General features: G+C 43.3%; 1 protein-coding gene across 2 annotated transcripts in view; it reads right to left on the reverse strand.

Moving 5' to 3' along the window:
* The window catches only part of PLCG1 (phospholipase C gamma 1), a 105,734-nt gene that overhangs the window by 8,148 nt on the left and 78,737 nt on the right, over positions 1–18,849 (reverse strand). For both annotated transcript variants that reach the window (XM_083147709.1, XM_083147708.1), the window contains exons 18-30: positions 10,836–10,955; positions 10,484–10,664; positions 10,232–10,309; positions 9,986–10,089; positions 9,715–9,811; positions 9,012–9,081; positions 7,548–7,705; positions 6,885–6,981; positions 6,379–6,603; positions 6,098–6,246; positions 5,700–5,814; positions 3,669–3,830; positions 3,490–3,578 (exon numbers count right to left, since the gene is read on the reverse strand). In XM_083147709.1, coding sequence (XP_083003835.1) covers positions 3,490–3,578; positions 3,669–3,830; positions 5,700–5,814; positions 6,098–6,246; positions 6,379–6,603; positions 6,885–6,981; positions 7,548–7,705; positions 9,012–9,081; positions 9,715–9,811; positions 9,986–10,089; positions 10,232–10,309; positions 10,484–10,664; positions 10,836–10,955 — 1,645 coding nt within the window. The remainder of the gene's footprint in view (positions 1–3,489; positions 3,579–3,668; positions 3,831–5,699; positions 5,815–6,097; positions 6,247–6,378; positions 6,604–6,884; positions 6,982–7,547; positions 7,706–9,011; positions 9,082–9,714; positions 9,812–9,985; positions 10,090–10,231; positions 10,310–10,483; positions 10,665–10,835; positions 10,956–18,849) is intronic.

Raw genomic sequence — 18,849 nt, forward strand, 5'->3', positions numbered from 1 at the left:
GGCTCGTTGGAAAGCCCTGGTCCTCAGCTACAAAATAAATGACAGGGGGGGCACGTGCCCGGGTGCCCCCCCCCTGAATCCGCCACTGAGGGTGGGTATACAATGAAAAATCGGGTCCATTGGTCCATTTAACATTGTTCCCTATGTAGAATCGCGTCCATCGCATTGCATGCCTTAACTTAAGGCATGCGATGGACGTGATTTTTTAATTGTCGGGGAAAAGGCTAAAAATAGCCCTAAAATCGCGTCGGTCGCCTCCATCGCATACCTTAACTTAAGGTATGCTATCGCCTAGGACGGGCGCCGTGCTAGGAAACAAGTACCAAAAATCTATTGGCCCCCATATAAAAACAATCAAACTGATCCCCACAGGTAACAAAAAAAAATAATACATTGGCCCTTTACATGAAAAGAAGAGACCAGCTGAACTGGTGGTGGCTGTACACTGGTTTGGGCATCTCTAGATCTGGGGGCACACTTGAGAACAGCTCAAGGCACACTAGTGTGCCATGGCACAGTGGTTGAAAAACACTGATCTATGAACACAATCAGGACGCATGTACAGTAAAAAAAATACAAAAATAAACACCACTACTGTATGTTGCAATGGCCATAAGGCAGGGTGGTTCTTGTGTAGTTTCACGGTGCCAGCATAGCTTCGTGCTACTTCCGGGTTGGGTACGCTCGCCAACTATCTAAAATAAAGTAACTTAACTCCATGCCAACATGGATAGTTCATACCCCCACTATCCACGTTGGCATGGAGTTGATTTTAGATAGCGCGGCGAGCCGCCGAGCCCGCAGCGTGGGCGAGCAAAGCGACGGCGCCATGAAACTACACAAGTACCGGCAAGGTTTCCCCAAACACAGAACTCAAAGCACAGTCCATGCTTTAAGGATATCCTTGCTTATGCTCAAATTATGCATTCAAGCTGGTACTAATTAAGTCACCTGTGAATAACCATGTATATCCTTAAAACCTGGACTGCTAGGGTGCCTTGGTTTGGGGACCACTGCTGTAAGGGGATGATGTGGGGATGATGTGGGGATGAGTACAATGGGGGTTATTCTAGTTCATTCTTTCTGACAAAATCCTTCTTAGATGGACAAAACCATGTGCACTGCGGGTGGGGCAGATGTTACTTGTGCAGAGAGAATTAGATTTGGGTGGGGTTTTTCTTCAAAGTGAGATCTATATTGCAGTATAAAATAAAGCAGTCAGTATTTTCCCTGCACAGAAACAAAATAACTCACCCAAATCTAATTCTCTCTGCACATGTTACATCTGCCCCCCTGCAGTGCACATGGTTTTGTCCATCTAAGAAGGATTTTGTCAGAAAGAATGAACTAGAATAAACCCCAATGTCCTATCCAGTCACAATTACGCTTCAGGGTAAACTCACTACCTGACGCAGTCTTTTTGCTTTTCATTCAGGTCAGTACCAATTTTTACTCCTGCAAAAAAAAGAAGGCGATGTCTCACCTGAAATGATCGTGGGTCAGGCCTATTAGGTCACAATGGGGTTTATTCTAGTTCATTCTTTCTGACAAAATCCTTCTTAGATGGACAAAACCATGTGCACTGCAGGGGGGCAGATGTAACATGTGCAGAGAGAATTAGATTTGGTTGAGTTATTTTGTTTCTGTGCAGGGAAAATACTGACCGCTTTATTTTTACACTGCAATATAGATCTCACTTTGAAGAAAAACCCCACCCAAATCTAATTCTCTCTGCACAAGTTACATCTGCCCCACCCGCAGTGCACATGGTTTTGTCCATCTAATACCCCTTTTACACCAAAAACCCTGGTCGGACCCTGGTCTTTGAACACTGGAGTTTCCAGGAGCTGACCCTGCTTTATACCCCATTTACACAGCACTTCGACCAGGGTCGGACCTGGGTCTGCATCATTTACACTGGACCTGGGTCAGCCCTGCTTTTTCTTGTGGATGTCATAAAAAATGCTTGCTTCATTGACCCTGTCAGCTGGTGCCTGCGGCGGGGTCAGCAGTGACTGACAGACGCGTCGGGGTTACCGTCATGTAAGGTGACGTCAGCGGGGGTATCCCCTGTAACCCTTGCCACTTTGTATCTGAGTTTCAAAATTGATCACAACGTTACATTTACTCCGTTCATTAACAAAATATCCAGCTCATCCAGACCAATTTATGTCTATATGTTACATTATCAGCAACAAGTGTCTCTGCTTATTGGACATACAGCTTCACTTTAACATCAGCAGACACTGGTATTCTCATTTTCCAAGTCCCGATAGTCGCACAGTGCAAACCACTTGCATACACAGCACCTGCCCGTACTGCACAGACCGGAGCTTCTACTGCGTTCACTTAACATTAGATAGCCGCTCACATACATAGAGTTACAGGGGATACCCCCGCTGACGTCACCTTACATGACGGCAACTCCGCACGGCGCGGCTGTCAGACACCGCTGACCCCGCCATAGGCACCAGCTGACAGCGTCAATGAAGGAGGAACTGGCGCCCTTTCTTAAGGTATTTATATGGAGGGGATGCTGGCTGCGGCTGCTGCTGTAACTCCCCGCTACAGCCGCGGGATCCCTGAGTCGAATGGGCTGTCACTGGCAGAGTCCCTGCGGCGGATGGAAACTACTAGTTTCCGTCCGCCTTAGGGACCCCCGCCACTGACATCCCATTCGCCGCAGGGACCTTGTGGCTGCAGGGGGGAGTTAAGCGTTACAGCAGCTGCCGCCAGCACCCCCTCCGTCTCCCCCCTCAGAAGCCTGACAGCTTCTTCCCCCCTCAGCAGCCTTACCGCTTCTCCCCCCCTCAGCAGCCGTAGACATCCCCCTCCTCCTGCAGCAGAGGGGACAGCGCTGCACGCCGTGGAAGAACCCGCAGCGACCATTTACACCGGTCTCTACACGGGTCCTGACCGTGTTCTACCCAGGTCAGGACCTGGGTAGAGGACCCGTGTAAATGGACACGGCTTCACCCCATTTACACCGCCGCAGATCCGGGTCTGACCCGCCGCTGACCCGGATTTTTCGGCGGTGTAAAAGGGGTATAAGAAGGATTTTGTCAGAAAGAATGGACTAGAATAACCCCCAATGTTCTAAGTGGAAATGTTGACAGATACAGGTATGTGGCCAAACTGAAAAGGATCATATGACTGGTCACGTGACCAGGCCATGTATGGGCAGTACTGGAATTACAGTTTTACCTGTTCGTATTTCTGACCTAGAGAATCTATAAGGACCAGCTGACAAACTGTGTGTCTAGTTTTTCTATTTATTCATTTCTGGGAATAAAGCCCAACATGTTTTCAATATCCTTCTTCTTGATAGATAATAAAGCTAAAGATTTCAGTCAATTACTGTATGATAACCTTTAGCCTTTATGCAAAAGGCTCATCAACTTCTGCTCCACGAGAGGCTTCTGTCCTCCCAGAGCTCACCCCAGTAAAAGCTCCCTACCTGTGACTGTACCTATAGCAGGACCTTCTCACCTTGCTGGAGTAGATGTCTAAGCGTATGAGTAGAGAAGCCAACTCCAGATCTTCACTATAATTATTTTTCAGGGGGACTGCTCTGTAACCTGCAAATGTAAAACAAAGTTAGGTTCCCTAAAATACACATACAAACCCTCTTTTCTCCCCATAATCTGGTCTCCTATACTATATTGCACCTGTTTTTAGGCCCCGCACCACGAAAGAAGCCTGGGCCAGGAAGTTCTGATCACTGAACATATCTTGCTCGTAGACCACAAACCTCAGGAAGGCAAATTCTGGGTTAGTAATAAGAAACTGGAAAGATTTCTGAGGCCAGAATGGGTTCAAACCATTATCAACTGTCGAGAAAAACAAAAAAAATTACTTAAAAAAAAATATCTACGCTCTTTCTTTAGAACAATAGGATTGTTGTACTTACAGAGGGAACACTGGTGTATAGCAAAATGACACAAGGAGTTTGGGCACTTTGCAATAAACCGCTAAAACTCTGCTCCTCCCCCCTCTATCCCCAAATCGGATATCTTCTGTTTCATTTAAATAAACTAACCCCAAAGAACAATGACTAAATACAAGGAGGAGAAGGAGAAAATATGGTTTCTTCATGAAACCTGGTGAATTGCCCTGCATAATAATAGTTATGTCAATTTTTCACGGAAGTTGAAATTAGAGAGACTGCTGTCCAAACACAGATGGAGACTATGGAGGTCATTCTGATTTGATCGCTCCCCCGCGCTTTCGCACGGGGGAGTGATGCTTAGTGCAAACTGCTTATTCGTAGTCCCTTTCGCACCTAACAGTGCGGGCAGGGGGCATGGGCTGGCGGCGACAAGCTGCGCCTATGGGAATGATCAAATGATTTCTTCCCCACACCCAACCTGTGAAAGATGCTAAACATCCATTCAAACGCATGCGGGGGAACTCTTCATGTGAGGGGGGGGGGGGGGGGGGGGTGTCGGTTTTCGTGCAGGTGCGTTTAAAGCATCTGGTGTTTATGAGGCGCTCAAAAAAAAAATTCACAAGAAAAACCATGACTATTGCTATATTTTAACTATTAACCTGGATAATATTTTTTCCACAAATCTCCAAAACTGTAAATTTGTTTATCAGATTGTGCAAATAATACACTGAATCAGTATACTTTATTTACAAATTTTAACTGTATAAAACAAATATACTTCAACTTCTTGAGCAGCAAGCTGCAGGGTTTGTTCTCAAAGGGGTGAGGTGATTTTATCCCATTTTCCAATCGATCTGACCAGATCTCTTAGAAACTAAACATGGATCGCTCCGTGTGTATACCCCAGCGGGATTGCGATCCATGGTCCCACGCGTTGCCACTGCCTAACTAGATCTTGACAACAATATAGTCAAGATCTAGTCAAAATCGCCAATCAGAGAACACTAGTCACTAATCAGAGAACACTGGTTAGCACAAATCACCCATACACATATTGCTGCTCAGCACACCAGTCTTATATATGAGTAAGGGAGGGGAGAGGAGGAGACACTGGGCTGCTACAGTACTACAGCTCAGGCTGGTGGTCATTCTACAATGCCTGTAGCTGGGGGAGAGGAAGGAAGTCACAGCTTTGCTGATCCCCCTGAGCTGGGGCTGCCTGCAGTAGAAAGACTCTGACCCTTCCCCACCCCTTCTGTAGCCTAACCGGAATGGGGGAGGGGCTAGACAGGTGGACCGAGTCAGGCAGTTGCTGGAAGATTAGGTTCCAGCAGCTGCCAACAGTCTCCTCTGACACAATCACATCAGATGCAACCGTGTCAGAGAAAGCATTGCCTGGTGTCTTCACAGTTGTTACGACCACAGCAAGCAAGTAGTTAAAACTCAGGGTTAGTGGTTGGGTGAAGCCATTTATTGTCAAACAACTGTAAATACTCTTTTAAAATCATAATGACAACAGAAATTACCCAAATGACCCTGATAAAAAGTTTACACACCCCAGTTCTTAATACCGTGTATTGGAACAAAACAGTTGATGTAATCCTAATTATAGGCAAAGACATCACTGCTTACAGAAAGTATATATTGTACCAGAGCACTGTACATTAAATAATGAAATATACTATTCTATTAAGTGTTAAAAGAAGATATTGATTCAGAAACAGCAAGTATGTCCCAACACCAAAATAGTGATAATCATGGTATACACACAGATCTACTTATTATAATGCAGACCGAAGAGCCATCTCACCTACAAATTCTGTTTTGGTTTTGGCATTGTCATATTCAGCTCCGCAGATTTCCACCTCCACAAATGGGCACACAATACCTCTGCCATTCTTGGGTAGGTGTCTGGCGCCCAAGATCTGTAATATAGAACATACCCTTCAATTTACGTGATGGGCATATAGTTATACTCATAGGAGTGAATTAATAACTATGTATTAACATTGCCACCAATCAGATAACATGAAAACATGAAATCAGCCAATAAGCATAATAGCCACAATCAGTTACGGTTTTAGTAAGTCATCTTAAACCCATCTCCTTCAGCTGTTCGGGTTGTAGGACATCATTAGTGCCCGTGGCATTTTCTGCAAAGGTAACAATGCAAATATTTAGTAAAGAGATTAGCGTCAGGACTCTCACCTCAATACATATAATAATTGGCTCCAGCATACGAAGGGAACATTTGTCAAATGGGTCAAACATTTCTTCTCTCATGCTATTTGGCTGCAGAACATAACCACAGCGCCCTCCAGAATGGAAAAGAGCCTGGTTCATCTGCATGGGCTTATCTGTAGGGGAAAAACAGGATATTACTAGCCATGATATACAGCTACATGAATAGCCTATGCCACTCAATATTCTGTTAATATGTATTGATATGGAACACATGATACACATGATAACAAACCTAAAAGCTGTACCTGGAGTCTGGAAGTTAAGTGCAACTAACTGGCTGCCACAAATCCACATTGGCATTGGGTCATAGTTGGAGGAATCAAGGCGCTGGCCTTTCGGGTAGATGCGAGACAGCTGACGTCTGTTGTACTGCAGGAACTTCTTGCCTTTCAGCTTGTTAACGTATTTCTCTGCCTTTGTTTCAGGGAAGGATGACATGTCCCGATAACATGCTCTTTCTGTGCCAATTTCTAGAAGAGAAAAGAAAGCATCGTGATTGTTATTGCAATCAAGACCTTTCTAGTGTAAATTGCACATTAAAAGGTGCATACACTCGGCCAGTAAAACAGCCTGATGGCCGGCAATGATGCGGAAGCTCATCGCCCGGTCATACACACTTGAAGATTTTGAGCTCAAAGTAGCTCAAAACAGGTAAACTGAGCTACATTGAGCTTAAAATCGCCTTGTGTGTATGGGCCTGTGGGTTAATCGTCAACACATGCCATGGGAACTAAGAGATATATTCACTTACTCTCTTCATCAAAAGGAACAGGTCGGCAATAAATGACAAGTTCAGACAGTTCCAAAGCTATTTTTTTCCTGCGTTCCATAATCTTTCCTTCTGTGAGCTGATAAACAATAGGGAAATAATGGAGCAAAAGTTAGGGAACATGTCACCAAGTGGAGGCAGCCATGTTGTAGGAGAAACCTACAGTTATAATAAATGTAGTTAATCATTTCCCTGGGTCTCATTGCTATGAAATGCTTCAATATGGTTACAGGATTGCTGGTGAACAGACTTAGGGATTGATTCAATTATATGAAAGGTTCTTACCCCTGAAGCTATATGCCACACTCGGGATGCACTTATATTTGTTCACAGCCCCAAAAATGGGTACAAAAATCCATGAATCTGAGAGATTAGGCCTTAAGGTAGCAAAATTCTGCTGCCACTAATGGCAGTTATACACCATTGCAATAGCAACTCGCCCCCCCCCACAAGTGGGGGGTGTACATTGAATCAACCCCTTACTGTCATTAATATTACCACAGCTCACAAAATGGCTGCCCGCACTGCATGCGTGGTTCAAGTGGATTTCTGGGAGACAACTAAATAGCTAGGGGACAAAACCCCCATTAATTATCTAATTTATGACAAAGCATTGAATGACTACATATTTGGTTGCCATCATACCCGAGCATCTGCTGTCTGTGCTGCTTCTCTGATTTTCTTCACCCAGTCATTCATGTCTTCTGCAGAGTCAGCCGCCACGTCAAGTGGACATCTTGTTACGGATGGCACATTTATTGAAAAAACATAAGGACGACTGTTCATCCCCTCATGCCGAATAGCTGAATTGAAAGAGCATAGTAAAAAATTTACACTGGAACCACCCAGAGTTGCACATTATGAACACTTCATATAGCCCCATTTTCAGCCAGCAAACAATGGGTTATGACAGATAAAACCTGGTCCTATTTGGCCTGTTTTCATCCAATTCGAACAGATCGGCCCAATATATTGGATGAAACTGGTCAATACGGACCGGTTTGACATCCGATCCGATGCGAGTTCCCGTGTGAATCGGATCTCGTAGATCATATGTGCAGCACATATGATCTATCAGATTGGACCCATCAGCAGCACATCATGGGTGCTTTTTAGCACCCACGATGTATTGCATCCGATCAGTGCCGTAGCACTGGCACACATCTACAGTCTGCTGAGCGGGGAAACACTGGGCAGGAGAGGCGCTCTTCCTGCTCTGCGTTTCCGAGACTCCTCCTTTCCTCCCCTTGCCAATGGCAGCCAGAGAGAGAGGCTGCAGTAGCAGCTCAGAAGCCGTGGGCAGGGGATTTGAAAAACTCCCATTCAAAAGAATTGGGGCCGCTGATTGTCAGAGAGAGAGAGAGAGCACTCTCAGCCAATCAGCGGCCACCCATTCATTTGAAAATATATTTTCAAATCTCCTGGCTACCGCAGCTCCCTGGGAGTCCTTTTCACATGCAATTTATCAAGTGGTACATCAAGTGCCAAATTGTATGCTTGAAGGGAAATCAGGTCTGACTTGTCCCTTGGACAAATCGGACCTGTGTATGGGGACCATTACTGTACACAACAGCAAGATATGTATAAAAAACTAGAATTATTGCCCATAGAAGCAAATCAGAGGTTTATACAGTGACTTGCAAAAGTCAAAGCCTAGATCTCAATCCAATTGAAAATCTGTGGTCAGACTTTGAAGGAGTTGGAGCAGTTTTTCCTTGAGGAATGGGCAAAAATCCCAGTGGCAAGATGTGGTAAGCTCATAGAGACTTATCCAAAGTGACTTGATGCCATAATTGCCGCAAAAGGTGGCTTTACAAAGTACTAACTTTAGGGGTGAATAGTTATGCACACTGACGGTTTCTGTTATTTTGTCCTATTTGTGGTTTGCTTCACAATAAAAGAGAAAAAAAAAAAATCAAAGTTGTAGGCGTGTTCTGTGAATGAAATGATGCAAACCTTCAAAACAATCCATTTTAATTCTAGGTTGTGAGGCAACAAAATATGAAAAAAGTCAAGGGGGGGGGGGGGGGTAAATACTTTTGCAAGGCACTGTAGGTAGATCTACACCTAGAATCTGCATTCTTTAAAATCCCATCCAAAGTCTCTTACCAATTTGACACGAGGGCACATCCAGTTCTCCTCCAAGAAGGTCTCCTAGAGGGCTGTTCTCATCCAGATGCTGGGGTTGTACATAACAAAATGAAGGTCACATTAACCATGTCAGATCAGAATTCTCAGCCTAAGGAAAAACGACTCCTATTGTACATTGCTGGCAATATTTTGGCTGTGCTGGGGAACCTTTGTAGGATTGCAACAGCTACCAGCAAGGTACTGGCACTTTTTCATTTTCTTTGTTTTCTAAGTAGTGTTTGGAAGCAGGCACTTCTCTTGTAAAACTGGCAGAGCCCCTGGTTACTAGAAGTTACAAGAACTGCTCGCATAGTTACCCAATAGGTTTCTCTCTGCGCTGCATTCACTGCAGGAGTGAGGAACATATGTATTTTTTTATTTTATTTTTATTTGACCTCAACTTCTACTATGATGTAGGAATGCATACACATATATTCTGCCTTATTCATTTTGGTACTTATGTAATATCTGGGCTCCCGGTTTTCTTATGAGACCGCGTCCGCTCGCCACGCTTCGGGCACGGTGGCTCGCTGCGCTCGCCACACTATATAAAATCAACTCCATGCGTAGTTGGATAGTAGGGGTATGAAAAAATGGGATGCATTTAACATGGGAGTCCAGATAATACATAAGTACCTTCATTTTACACTTTTGGCCCTTTTAAAAAAATGAGAAGACTCACTGGTCGCTCAGGTTCTGGCTCTGGTGGGCTGAATATTTCCTCCACATAGTTAGAAGGGAACCACATCTGCTTTTTGCCTCCGTAGTCTCCTCGCCACCTATAGAACAAAAAGTAAGTACCGGTAAACATAAGAACTCAATACTAAGAGCAACTTACAACAAGTCGCTGGGATATTTCTTATTTGAATTTGAATTTTAAAATTTTGAATACACTTCAGGGAAATAAGATGAATCCAAGAAGTAGTATGCGCCAGCTACTAACTTGCTCTTACCATCCACCCTCCTGCTTCTCCACATTCTGGATGATGGCATTCTTGGTGAAAGTAAGTTCATCCTCTCGCTGAGCTTTATAATCAAAGAGGGCCCTGACAGAGCACTGGGAAGACACAGAAGGAGTAAGATCCAGGGAGACATAGGGATGTGTAGGAAGGGGAAAAACAGAGGATCAATAATGAGAGGAGAAACAGACCCTTACAGACAAGGTTTGGCCTTTGGCCAACTTCAGCGCTAGGCAATACCTTAAATGCAGGCATGGGGTTGGGTTCCACATAGAAACCAGGGTTCCTTCCCTCATAGAGTGCTCCATAATCTGGCTCCTACAATACAGGAAAGAAATGTTAGTCCACAAGGGGGGGGGGGGGGATGAACGAGGAGTGTAAGGAAGGGGTATAGATCCAGATGGCAGAGGGGCAATAAAATAAACAATCAAATGGGGGGTTGAACTAGAAGAAAAAAAGTTCCAAGAGCAGTAATCATGTTTTAGCACTTACAGCTGTGCCAATCTTCTCAAGCGTCTCCTCATTGATAGGATATCTCAGTTTCATCTTGCGGTATAATGGATGCTTCTCATAGTAGCTGATCAGATCCACCAAGCTGTCAAACTCCGAGCTTCCCAGCACAACACTCTGACCATCCTGCTGCACCCGGCAATGCTTAATCTTCCCCTCCGCTCTACACAGTGTTTTGAAAGGCAAAAAATAAAAACATTGAAAGAATACATAATGCAGTATGAAGTATGCAAGGGGAGCACATCAAGTAAGGTGAAATAGCAGCGGTTTGATATTTTAGAAGCTGCTTTCAGCAACAGAATATGGATGACTACCCAGTACTATAAGGTCTCACCTGAATGATATTGCGTAGGAGTTGGGCTCACTTCTTTTGCGTACTAGGAAAGCTCCGTCCCGCGGTACTCTCATTAGCATATGCTCAGCTTGTGCCCGGGTGAGACTGGCATGGTACCATCTGCAAAATCCAACAACAGGGAGATGTACCAGTTAGCTACAAAACTTGTATCAGTCTTTAGAATTGAACATTGGATTCATTGTATATTGTCCATCAGTTCCTCATTTCCTTTCACATATGACCATTAAACCCAAAATACAGTAACTAAAAGAGCTACCAATAACTTTCAACAGTGTTCTGAAAGGTTCCAGAAACTTCTGCATATTTAAAAAGGTTTATGCGATAAGATCATATTACACAGTGAGAAGATCACTTTACACAAGGAAAACATTTTTTATGATTCCTGAAGAGTCTTTATTGTATATTGAGGTTTATTGCCAAGCCTGGCTTGGAACATCTTCCAGCTAAGAGTGTACAATTAAGTTTTTAAATTATGTGCACTCAGATGAGATTATATTGCAATTTAACCTTTATGCAAGATCATTTTTATACACAATTGTGAGTTGCAAGAAACACATTGATTCAGTTGGATTGATATTAATTATGTTGCTCAGAATGCCTAGAAAGAGGCTCTGACTAGTCACATAGGGAGGAGGATTATCAAAACTTGGAGAATTAGTAACCGATCAGCTTCTGCGATTTTTAAAAAGTGTTAAAAAAAATTATAGTTAGGAGCTGGTTTTTTTTATACTTTATCTTTCTCTGAGATTTGATAAGTCTCCCCAATAACCTAAAAAAAGACTGTAAATATTTGTATGTACATATATGCCTAATATTCAATCCCCCCCCCCCCCTTTGAAGCGCATTATGCTTTCCCCATCCCATAATATGGAATGCTCCATAAAACATGCAGTAAGGTTCAATGAATGGCTAAACTCACAGTCAATATTAACTTATAACTACACTCCCACTGATGGGCTCAGAACACAAGCAATGTACCAGCACATCACAATTCACAATTAATAATATTAAATAGTACAAATAATAACAGGGTTATGGTATTTTAGCTCTACAATGTCTAGGTCTACAGTTATAAGGTTGACCATTATAGGTCGACTACTATAAGTCAATAGTCAAATGGCTGAGAGGGTCACAAGGTCAACATGAAAAAAGTCAACATGAGTTTTCCATTTTTTCTTTTTTGTGTCTATATATAGACATAGGTCGGTATGGACACCATCTAAGTGTACCTTGTCAGCTCGCCATGCTTTGTGCACGATGCCATGCTGTGCTCGGCCCAACATTATATTCTCCCTCCACGCCGTAGTGGATGGTAGGGCATGAAATACCGCCTGTCGGCACATGTCGGCTTAATTTTTTTTAAACTCATGTCTACCTTTTGACCCTGTCGAACTTTTGACATTCGACCAATAGTGAGTCTGGATACCTAGGTGTTATTTAATAAAAAAACTATTAACCCCTTCCTGACAGAGCCAGTTTTTGCGTTCCTGACAGAGCCCTTTTTTTCAAATCTGACATGTATCACTTAAGTGGGGATAACTTTTTTTTGCTTTTACTTATCCCAGTGATTTTGAGATTGTTTTTTCATGACACATTGTACTTCAAATTAGTGGTAAATTTGGGTCGATACAGTCTGTGTTTTTTTGTGAAAAATACCAAAATGTCGTAAAAAAATGGAAAATTTAGCAATTTGCAAAATGTTAAATTTTCTGCTTGTGAGACAAATAATCATACCACTCAAAATAGTTAATAACTAACATAGACCATATGTCTACTTTATGTTTCCATCATTATTTCAACTTCCTTTTAATTTTTTTGGACACTAGGAGGCTTACAATATGAATAGCAAATTCTCAAATTTTCAAGAAAATTTCAAACACTGATTTTTTTAGGGACCAGTTCAGTTCTGATGTGACTTTGAGGGACTTGTATGTGAGACACCCCCATAAATGATACCATTTCAAAAACTGCACCCCTCACAGTATTCAAAACAGCATTTTGGAAGTTTGTTAACCCTTTAGGTGTTTCACAGGAATTAAAACAAAGTGTAGGTGAAATTTCAAAATTTCATTTTTTTTGCAGATTTGCAATTTTAATACATTTTTCTAAGGAACACAGTACATTTTACTAGAGAAATGTGACTAAAAATTGATTCCCCCAATTCTTTTGTTTTCATAAATATCCTATATGTGGCCCTAGTGTGCACGTTGACCAAACCACAGGCTTCATAATAGAAGGAGCACCTACTTGATTTTGGAGCCTCCTTTTTATGAGATTATTTTTTAGGCACCATGTAGGTTTCTAGGCACCATAAGATGCTAAAATTTAGGAACCCCCCCACAAGTGACCCCATTTTGCAAACTACACCCCTCAGGGAATTCATCTAGGGGTATAGTGTACATTTCAAACCCCCAGGGGTTTCACCAATTGTGGTACAACTGGGCAGTGAAAATGAAAAATTAAATTTTTTACACAAAAATGCAGTTCTGGCTCAAAATTTTTCATTTTCAGAAGGTATGAAGGAGAAAAAGCACCCCAAAATCTGTGCCCCAATTTCTCCCGAGTACGGCAATGCCTCACATGTGACCAAAAAATACCATTTGGGTGCATGGCAGGACTCAGAAAGGAAGGAGTGATTTTTGGATTTTGCAGCTCAGATTCTGGTGGAATGTTGGTGGGTGCTATGTTGCATTAGCAAGACCCCCCAAGCACCAATACAGTGGAACCCCCCCACAAGTGACCCCATTTTGCAAACTACACCCCTCAGGGAATTCATCTAGGGGTATAGTGTACATTTCAAACCCCCAGGGGTTTCACCAATTTTGATACAACTGGGCAGTGAAAATGAAAAATTACATTTTTTTACACAAAAATGCAGTTCTGGCTCAAAATTTTTCATTTTCATAAGGTATGAAGGAGAAAAAGCACCCCAAAATCTGTGCCCCAATTTCTCCCGAGTATGGCAATGCCTCATATGTGACCAAAAAATACCAGTTGGGTGCATGGCAGGACTCAGAAGGGAAGGAGTGATTTTTGGTGGTGGAATGTTGGTGGGTGCTATGTCGCATTAGCAAGACCCCCAAAGCACCAATACAGTGGAACCCCCCCACAAGTGACCCCATTTTGCAAACTACACCCCTCAGGGAATTCATCTAGGGGTATAGTGTACATTTCAAACCCCCAGGGGTTTCACCAATTTTGATACAACTGGGCAGTGAAAATGAAAAATTACATTTTTTTACACAAAAATGCAGTTCTGGCTCAAAATTTTTCATTTTCAGAAGGTATGAAGGAGAAAAAGCACCCCAAAATCTGTGCCCCAATTTCTCCCGGGTACGGCAATGCCTCACATGTGACCAAAAAATACCATTTGGGTGCATGGCAGGACTCAGAAGGGAAGGAGTGATTTTTGGATTTTGCAGCTCAGATTCTGGTGGAATTTTGGTGGGTGCTATGTCGCATTAGCAAGACCCCCCAAGCACCAATACAGTGGAACCCCCCCACAAGTGACCCCATTTTGCAAACTACACCCCTCAGGGAATTCATCTAGGGGTATAGTGTACATTTCAAACCCCCAGGGGTTTCACCAATTTTGATACAACTGGGCAGTGAAAATGAAAAATTACATTTTTTACACAAAAATGCAGTTCTGGCTCAATTTTTCATTTTCACAAGGAATGAAGGAGAAAAAGCACCCCAAAATCTGTGCCCCAATTTCTCCCGAGTACGGCAATGCCTCACATGTGACCAAAAAATAACATTTGGGTGCATGGCAGGACTCAGAAGGGAAGGAGTGATTTTTGGATTTTGCAGCTCAGATTCTGGTGGAATGTTGGTGGGTGCTATGTTGCATTAGCAAGACCCCCCAAGCACCAATACAGTGGAACCCCCCCACAAGTGACCCCATTTTGCAAACTACACCCCTCAGGGAATTCATCTAGGGGTATAGTGTACATTTCAAACCGCCAGGGGTTTCACCAATTTTGATACAACTGGGCAGTGAAAATGAAAAATTACATTTTTTTACACAAAAATGCAGTTCTGGCTCAAAATTTTTCATTTTCATAAGGTATGAAGGAGAAAAAGCACCCCAAAATCTGTGCCCCAATTTCTCCCGAGTATGGCAATGCCTCATATGTGACCAAAAAAAAACAGTTGGGTGCATGGCAGGACTCAGAAGGGAAGGAGTGATTTTTGGTGGTGGAATGTTGGTGGGTGCTATGTCGCATTAGCAAGACCCCCAAAGCACCAATACAGTGGAACCCCCCCACAAGTGACCCCATTTTGCAAACTACACCCCTCAGGGAATTCATCTAGGGGTATAGTGTACATTTCAAACCCCCAGGGGTTTCACCAATTTTGATACAACTGGGCAGTGAAAATGAAAAATTACATTTTTTTACACAAAAATGCAGTTCTGGCTCAAAATTTTTCATTTTCAGAAGGTATGAAGGAGAAAAAGCACCCCTAAATCTGTGCCCCAATTTCTCCCGGGTACGGCAATGCCTCACATGTGACCAAAAAATACCATTTGGGTGCATGGCAGGACTCAGAAGGGAAGGAGTGATTTTTGGATTTTGCAGCTCAGATTCTGGTGGAATTTTGGTGGGTGCTATGTCGCATTAGCAAGACCCCCCAAGCACCAATACAGTGGAACCCCCCCACAAGTGACCCCATTTTGCAAACTACACCCCTCAGGGAATTCATCTAGGGGTATAGTGTACATTTCAAACCCCCAGGGGTTTCACCAATTTTGATACAACTGGGCAGTGAAAATGAAAAATTACATTTTTTACACAAAAATGCAGTTCTGGCTCAATTTTTCATTTTCACAAGGAATGAAGGAGAAAAAGCACCCCAAAATCTGTGCCCCAATTTCTCCCGAGTACGGCAATGCCTCACATGTGACCAAAAAATACCATTTGGGTGCATGGCAGGACTCAGAAAGGAAGGAGTGATTTTTGGATTTTGCAGCTCAGATTCTGGTGGAATGTTGGTGGGTGCTATGTTGCATTAGCAAGACCCCCCAAGCACCAATACAGTGGAACCCCCCCACAAGTGACCCCATTTTGCAAACTACACCCCTCAGGGAATTCATCTAGGGGTATAGTGTACATTTCAAACCCCCAGGGGTTTCACCAATTTTGATACAACTGGGCAGTGAAAATGAAAAATTACATTTTTTTACACAAAAATGCAGTTCTGGCTCAAAATTTTTCATTTTCATAAGGTATGAAGGAGAAAAAGCACCCCAAAATCTGTGCCCCAATTTCTCCCGAGTATGGCAATGCCTCATATGTGACCAAAAAATACCAGTTGGGTGCATGGCAGGACTCAGAAGGGAAGGAGTGATTTTTGGTGGTGGAATGTTGGTGGGTGCTATGTCGCATTAGCAAGACCCCCAAAGCACCAATACAGTGGAACCCCCCCACAAGTGACCCCATTTTGCAAACTACACCTCTCAGGGAATTCATCTAGGGGTATAGTGTACATTTCAAACCCCCAGGGGTTTCACCAATTTTGATACAACTGGGCAGTGAAAATGAAAAATTACATTTTTTTACACAAAAATGCAGTTCTGGCTCAAAATTTTTCATTTTCAGAAGGTATGAAGGAGAAAAAGCACCCCAAAATCTGTGCCCCAATTTCTCCCGAGTACGGCAATGCCTCACGTGTGACCAAAAAATACCAGTTGGGTGCATGGCAGGACTCAGAAGGGAAGGAGTGATTTTTGGATTTTGCGGCTCAGATTCTGGTGGAATGAATGGTGGGTGCTATGTGGCATTAGCAAGACCCCCGAAGCACGGTGAAATGATGAACCTAAAAATCCATAGATGTGTGGTATATTTTAAAACACTCCTTTATACATAGGCCGGGTTTGTCGGGGCAAGTGTCACACTGGAAAATAGTTTGCTTTCTTATTCCCTTTTTATAGCAAACTTTGCACCTTTTTTGTGTCCTGCCCTTTTTTCCAGTGGAGGGGATTTCATCAGGAAAATGCTGCCCTGGTACAATACGGGGGCCAGTACTAGAAGTACTGGGGCCCTCTGCCTGCTGGTTCCCAAATACTAGGCCCTTTATGACTTCCTCTTGAAAGTGCATAAATGTCCCCCTCTGGCCGGTAGAACGGAATAGCACGTAAGCGTTATACAGTGCCATCTGGATGATATACACGGCCAGCTTCTTGTACCAGATTTTTGTTTTCCGCAGGGCACTGTACGGCTTCAGTACCTGATCTGAAAGATCCACTCCGCCCATGTACCTATTGTAATCCAGGATACAATTAGGTTTTGAGGTGTGGGTACTGGTACCTCGTACAGGGACGGAGGTGGTACTGTCTCCGTGAATTGTTGTCAGTATAAGGACATCCCTCTTGTCCTTATATTTGACCAACAACATATTTTCGGTGCATATTCCCCTGCTTTCACCCCTTCTCATTACTTGGGCAATGTGCGTTTTTGGGAGGCCTCTTTGGTTCTTGCGCACAGTACCGCAAGCTGCTGTACCTCTTGGTTCTTGCGCACAGTACCGCAAGCTGCTGTACCTCTTGAACCAAGGGCCTTAAACAGGGGGATGCTAGTGTAAAAGTTATCCACATAGAGGTGATAACCTTTATCCAGGAAGGGGTGCACTAAATCCCAGACAATTTTTCCACTAACACCTACGAGGGAGGGGGGGCATTCTGGCGGTTCAATTCTTGAATCCTTCCCTTCATATACCCTAAACCTGTGGGTGTACCCTGAGGTGCTTTCACACAGCTTATACATTTTTATGCCATACCTTGCCCTCTTACTGGGAAGGTACTGGCGGAATTTAACCCTTCCTTTAAAATGTATAAGGGACTCGTCTATGCAAATGAATTTATCTGGGATGTACATCTCTTCAAATTTGGCACTGAAATGATCAATGACCGGCCTGACTTTGAATAGCCGGTCAAAGGTGGGATCATCTCTGGGTGGGCACTGTGCATTATCGTTGTAATGCAAAAATTTAAGGATCGTCTCAAATCGAGCCCGGGGCATGGCCATACGGTAAAATGGGGTGCTGTACAGAACATCTGTACTCCAATATTGCCTAATTTCTGGCTTTTTTACTATGCCCATATGAAACACCAGACCCCAAAACGTCATCATCTCTACTGCATCTACAGGGGTCCACCTAGCAAATGATGACGTGGGGTTTTGAGCAATAAACTGCTGGGCATATAAATTAGTTTGGTCCACCATTAAATTTATAAAATCATCAGAGAAAAATAATTTGAAAAAGTCAATTTCTCTGAGACCTGTGGAATCAAATTGGATTCCTGGCATGGCCAAAAACTCAGGAACCTGGGGCTCAAAATTGTCTGGTGGTGGGGTCCATACGAGATCAATTATTAGGGGGGGGTCTCAGCTGCTCTACGGGGGCGTCTTTGAGGGGGTCCCTCATCACTAGAGGAGGAAGAGGAGCTTAAGACGAAGCCTTCAAATTCCCCGCTTGCATCACTGGCTGTGTCAGAGTCAGAGGCAAGCATGGCATATGCCTCCTCCGCTGAATACATTCTTCTGGATGACTGGGATGACATTTGGGATGACATTTGGGATGACATTTGGGATGACATTTGGGATGCCATTTTTATTTTTGTGTTACTGGTAGTGAAATGTTTCAACACGTGTATAGTGTAGGGGGGGGTACAAACTTTATTTCAACCCGGGGGGTATGTAGTGTGTAGTGTGTATGTAGTGCAGAAAAAAAAAATACTTTATACAAAAAAAAAAAAAATTGAAGGGGTTAAAAAAAAAAAAAAAATTGAAGGGGTTAAATAAAAAAAAAAAAAAAAAGGTCCTGCACCAAAAATTGAGCACAGATGTTGGTCAGTAACGTCCGTCACTGAACAGCGCTCAAAGGCAACAGGAATTTGATCAAAAAGAAAGAAAAAAAGATCAACCCTGTGCCGAAAAAGCTGATCAGTGATGTACGTCACTGATCAGCGCACAGTGGCCACAGGACACCC

This window comes from Crinia signifera, chromosome 6, assembly GCF_055691185.1.
Source record: "Crinia signifera chromosome 6, ASM5569118v1, whole genome shotgun sequence".
Lineage (NCBI taxonomy): Eukaryota > Metazoa > Chordata > Amphibia > Anura > Myobatrachidae > Crinia > Crinia signifera.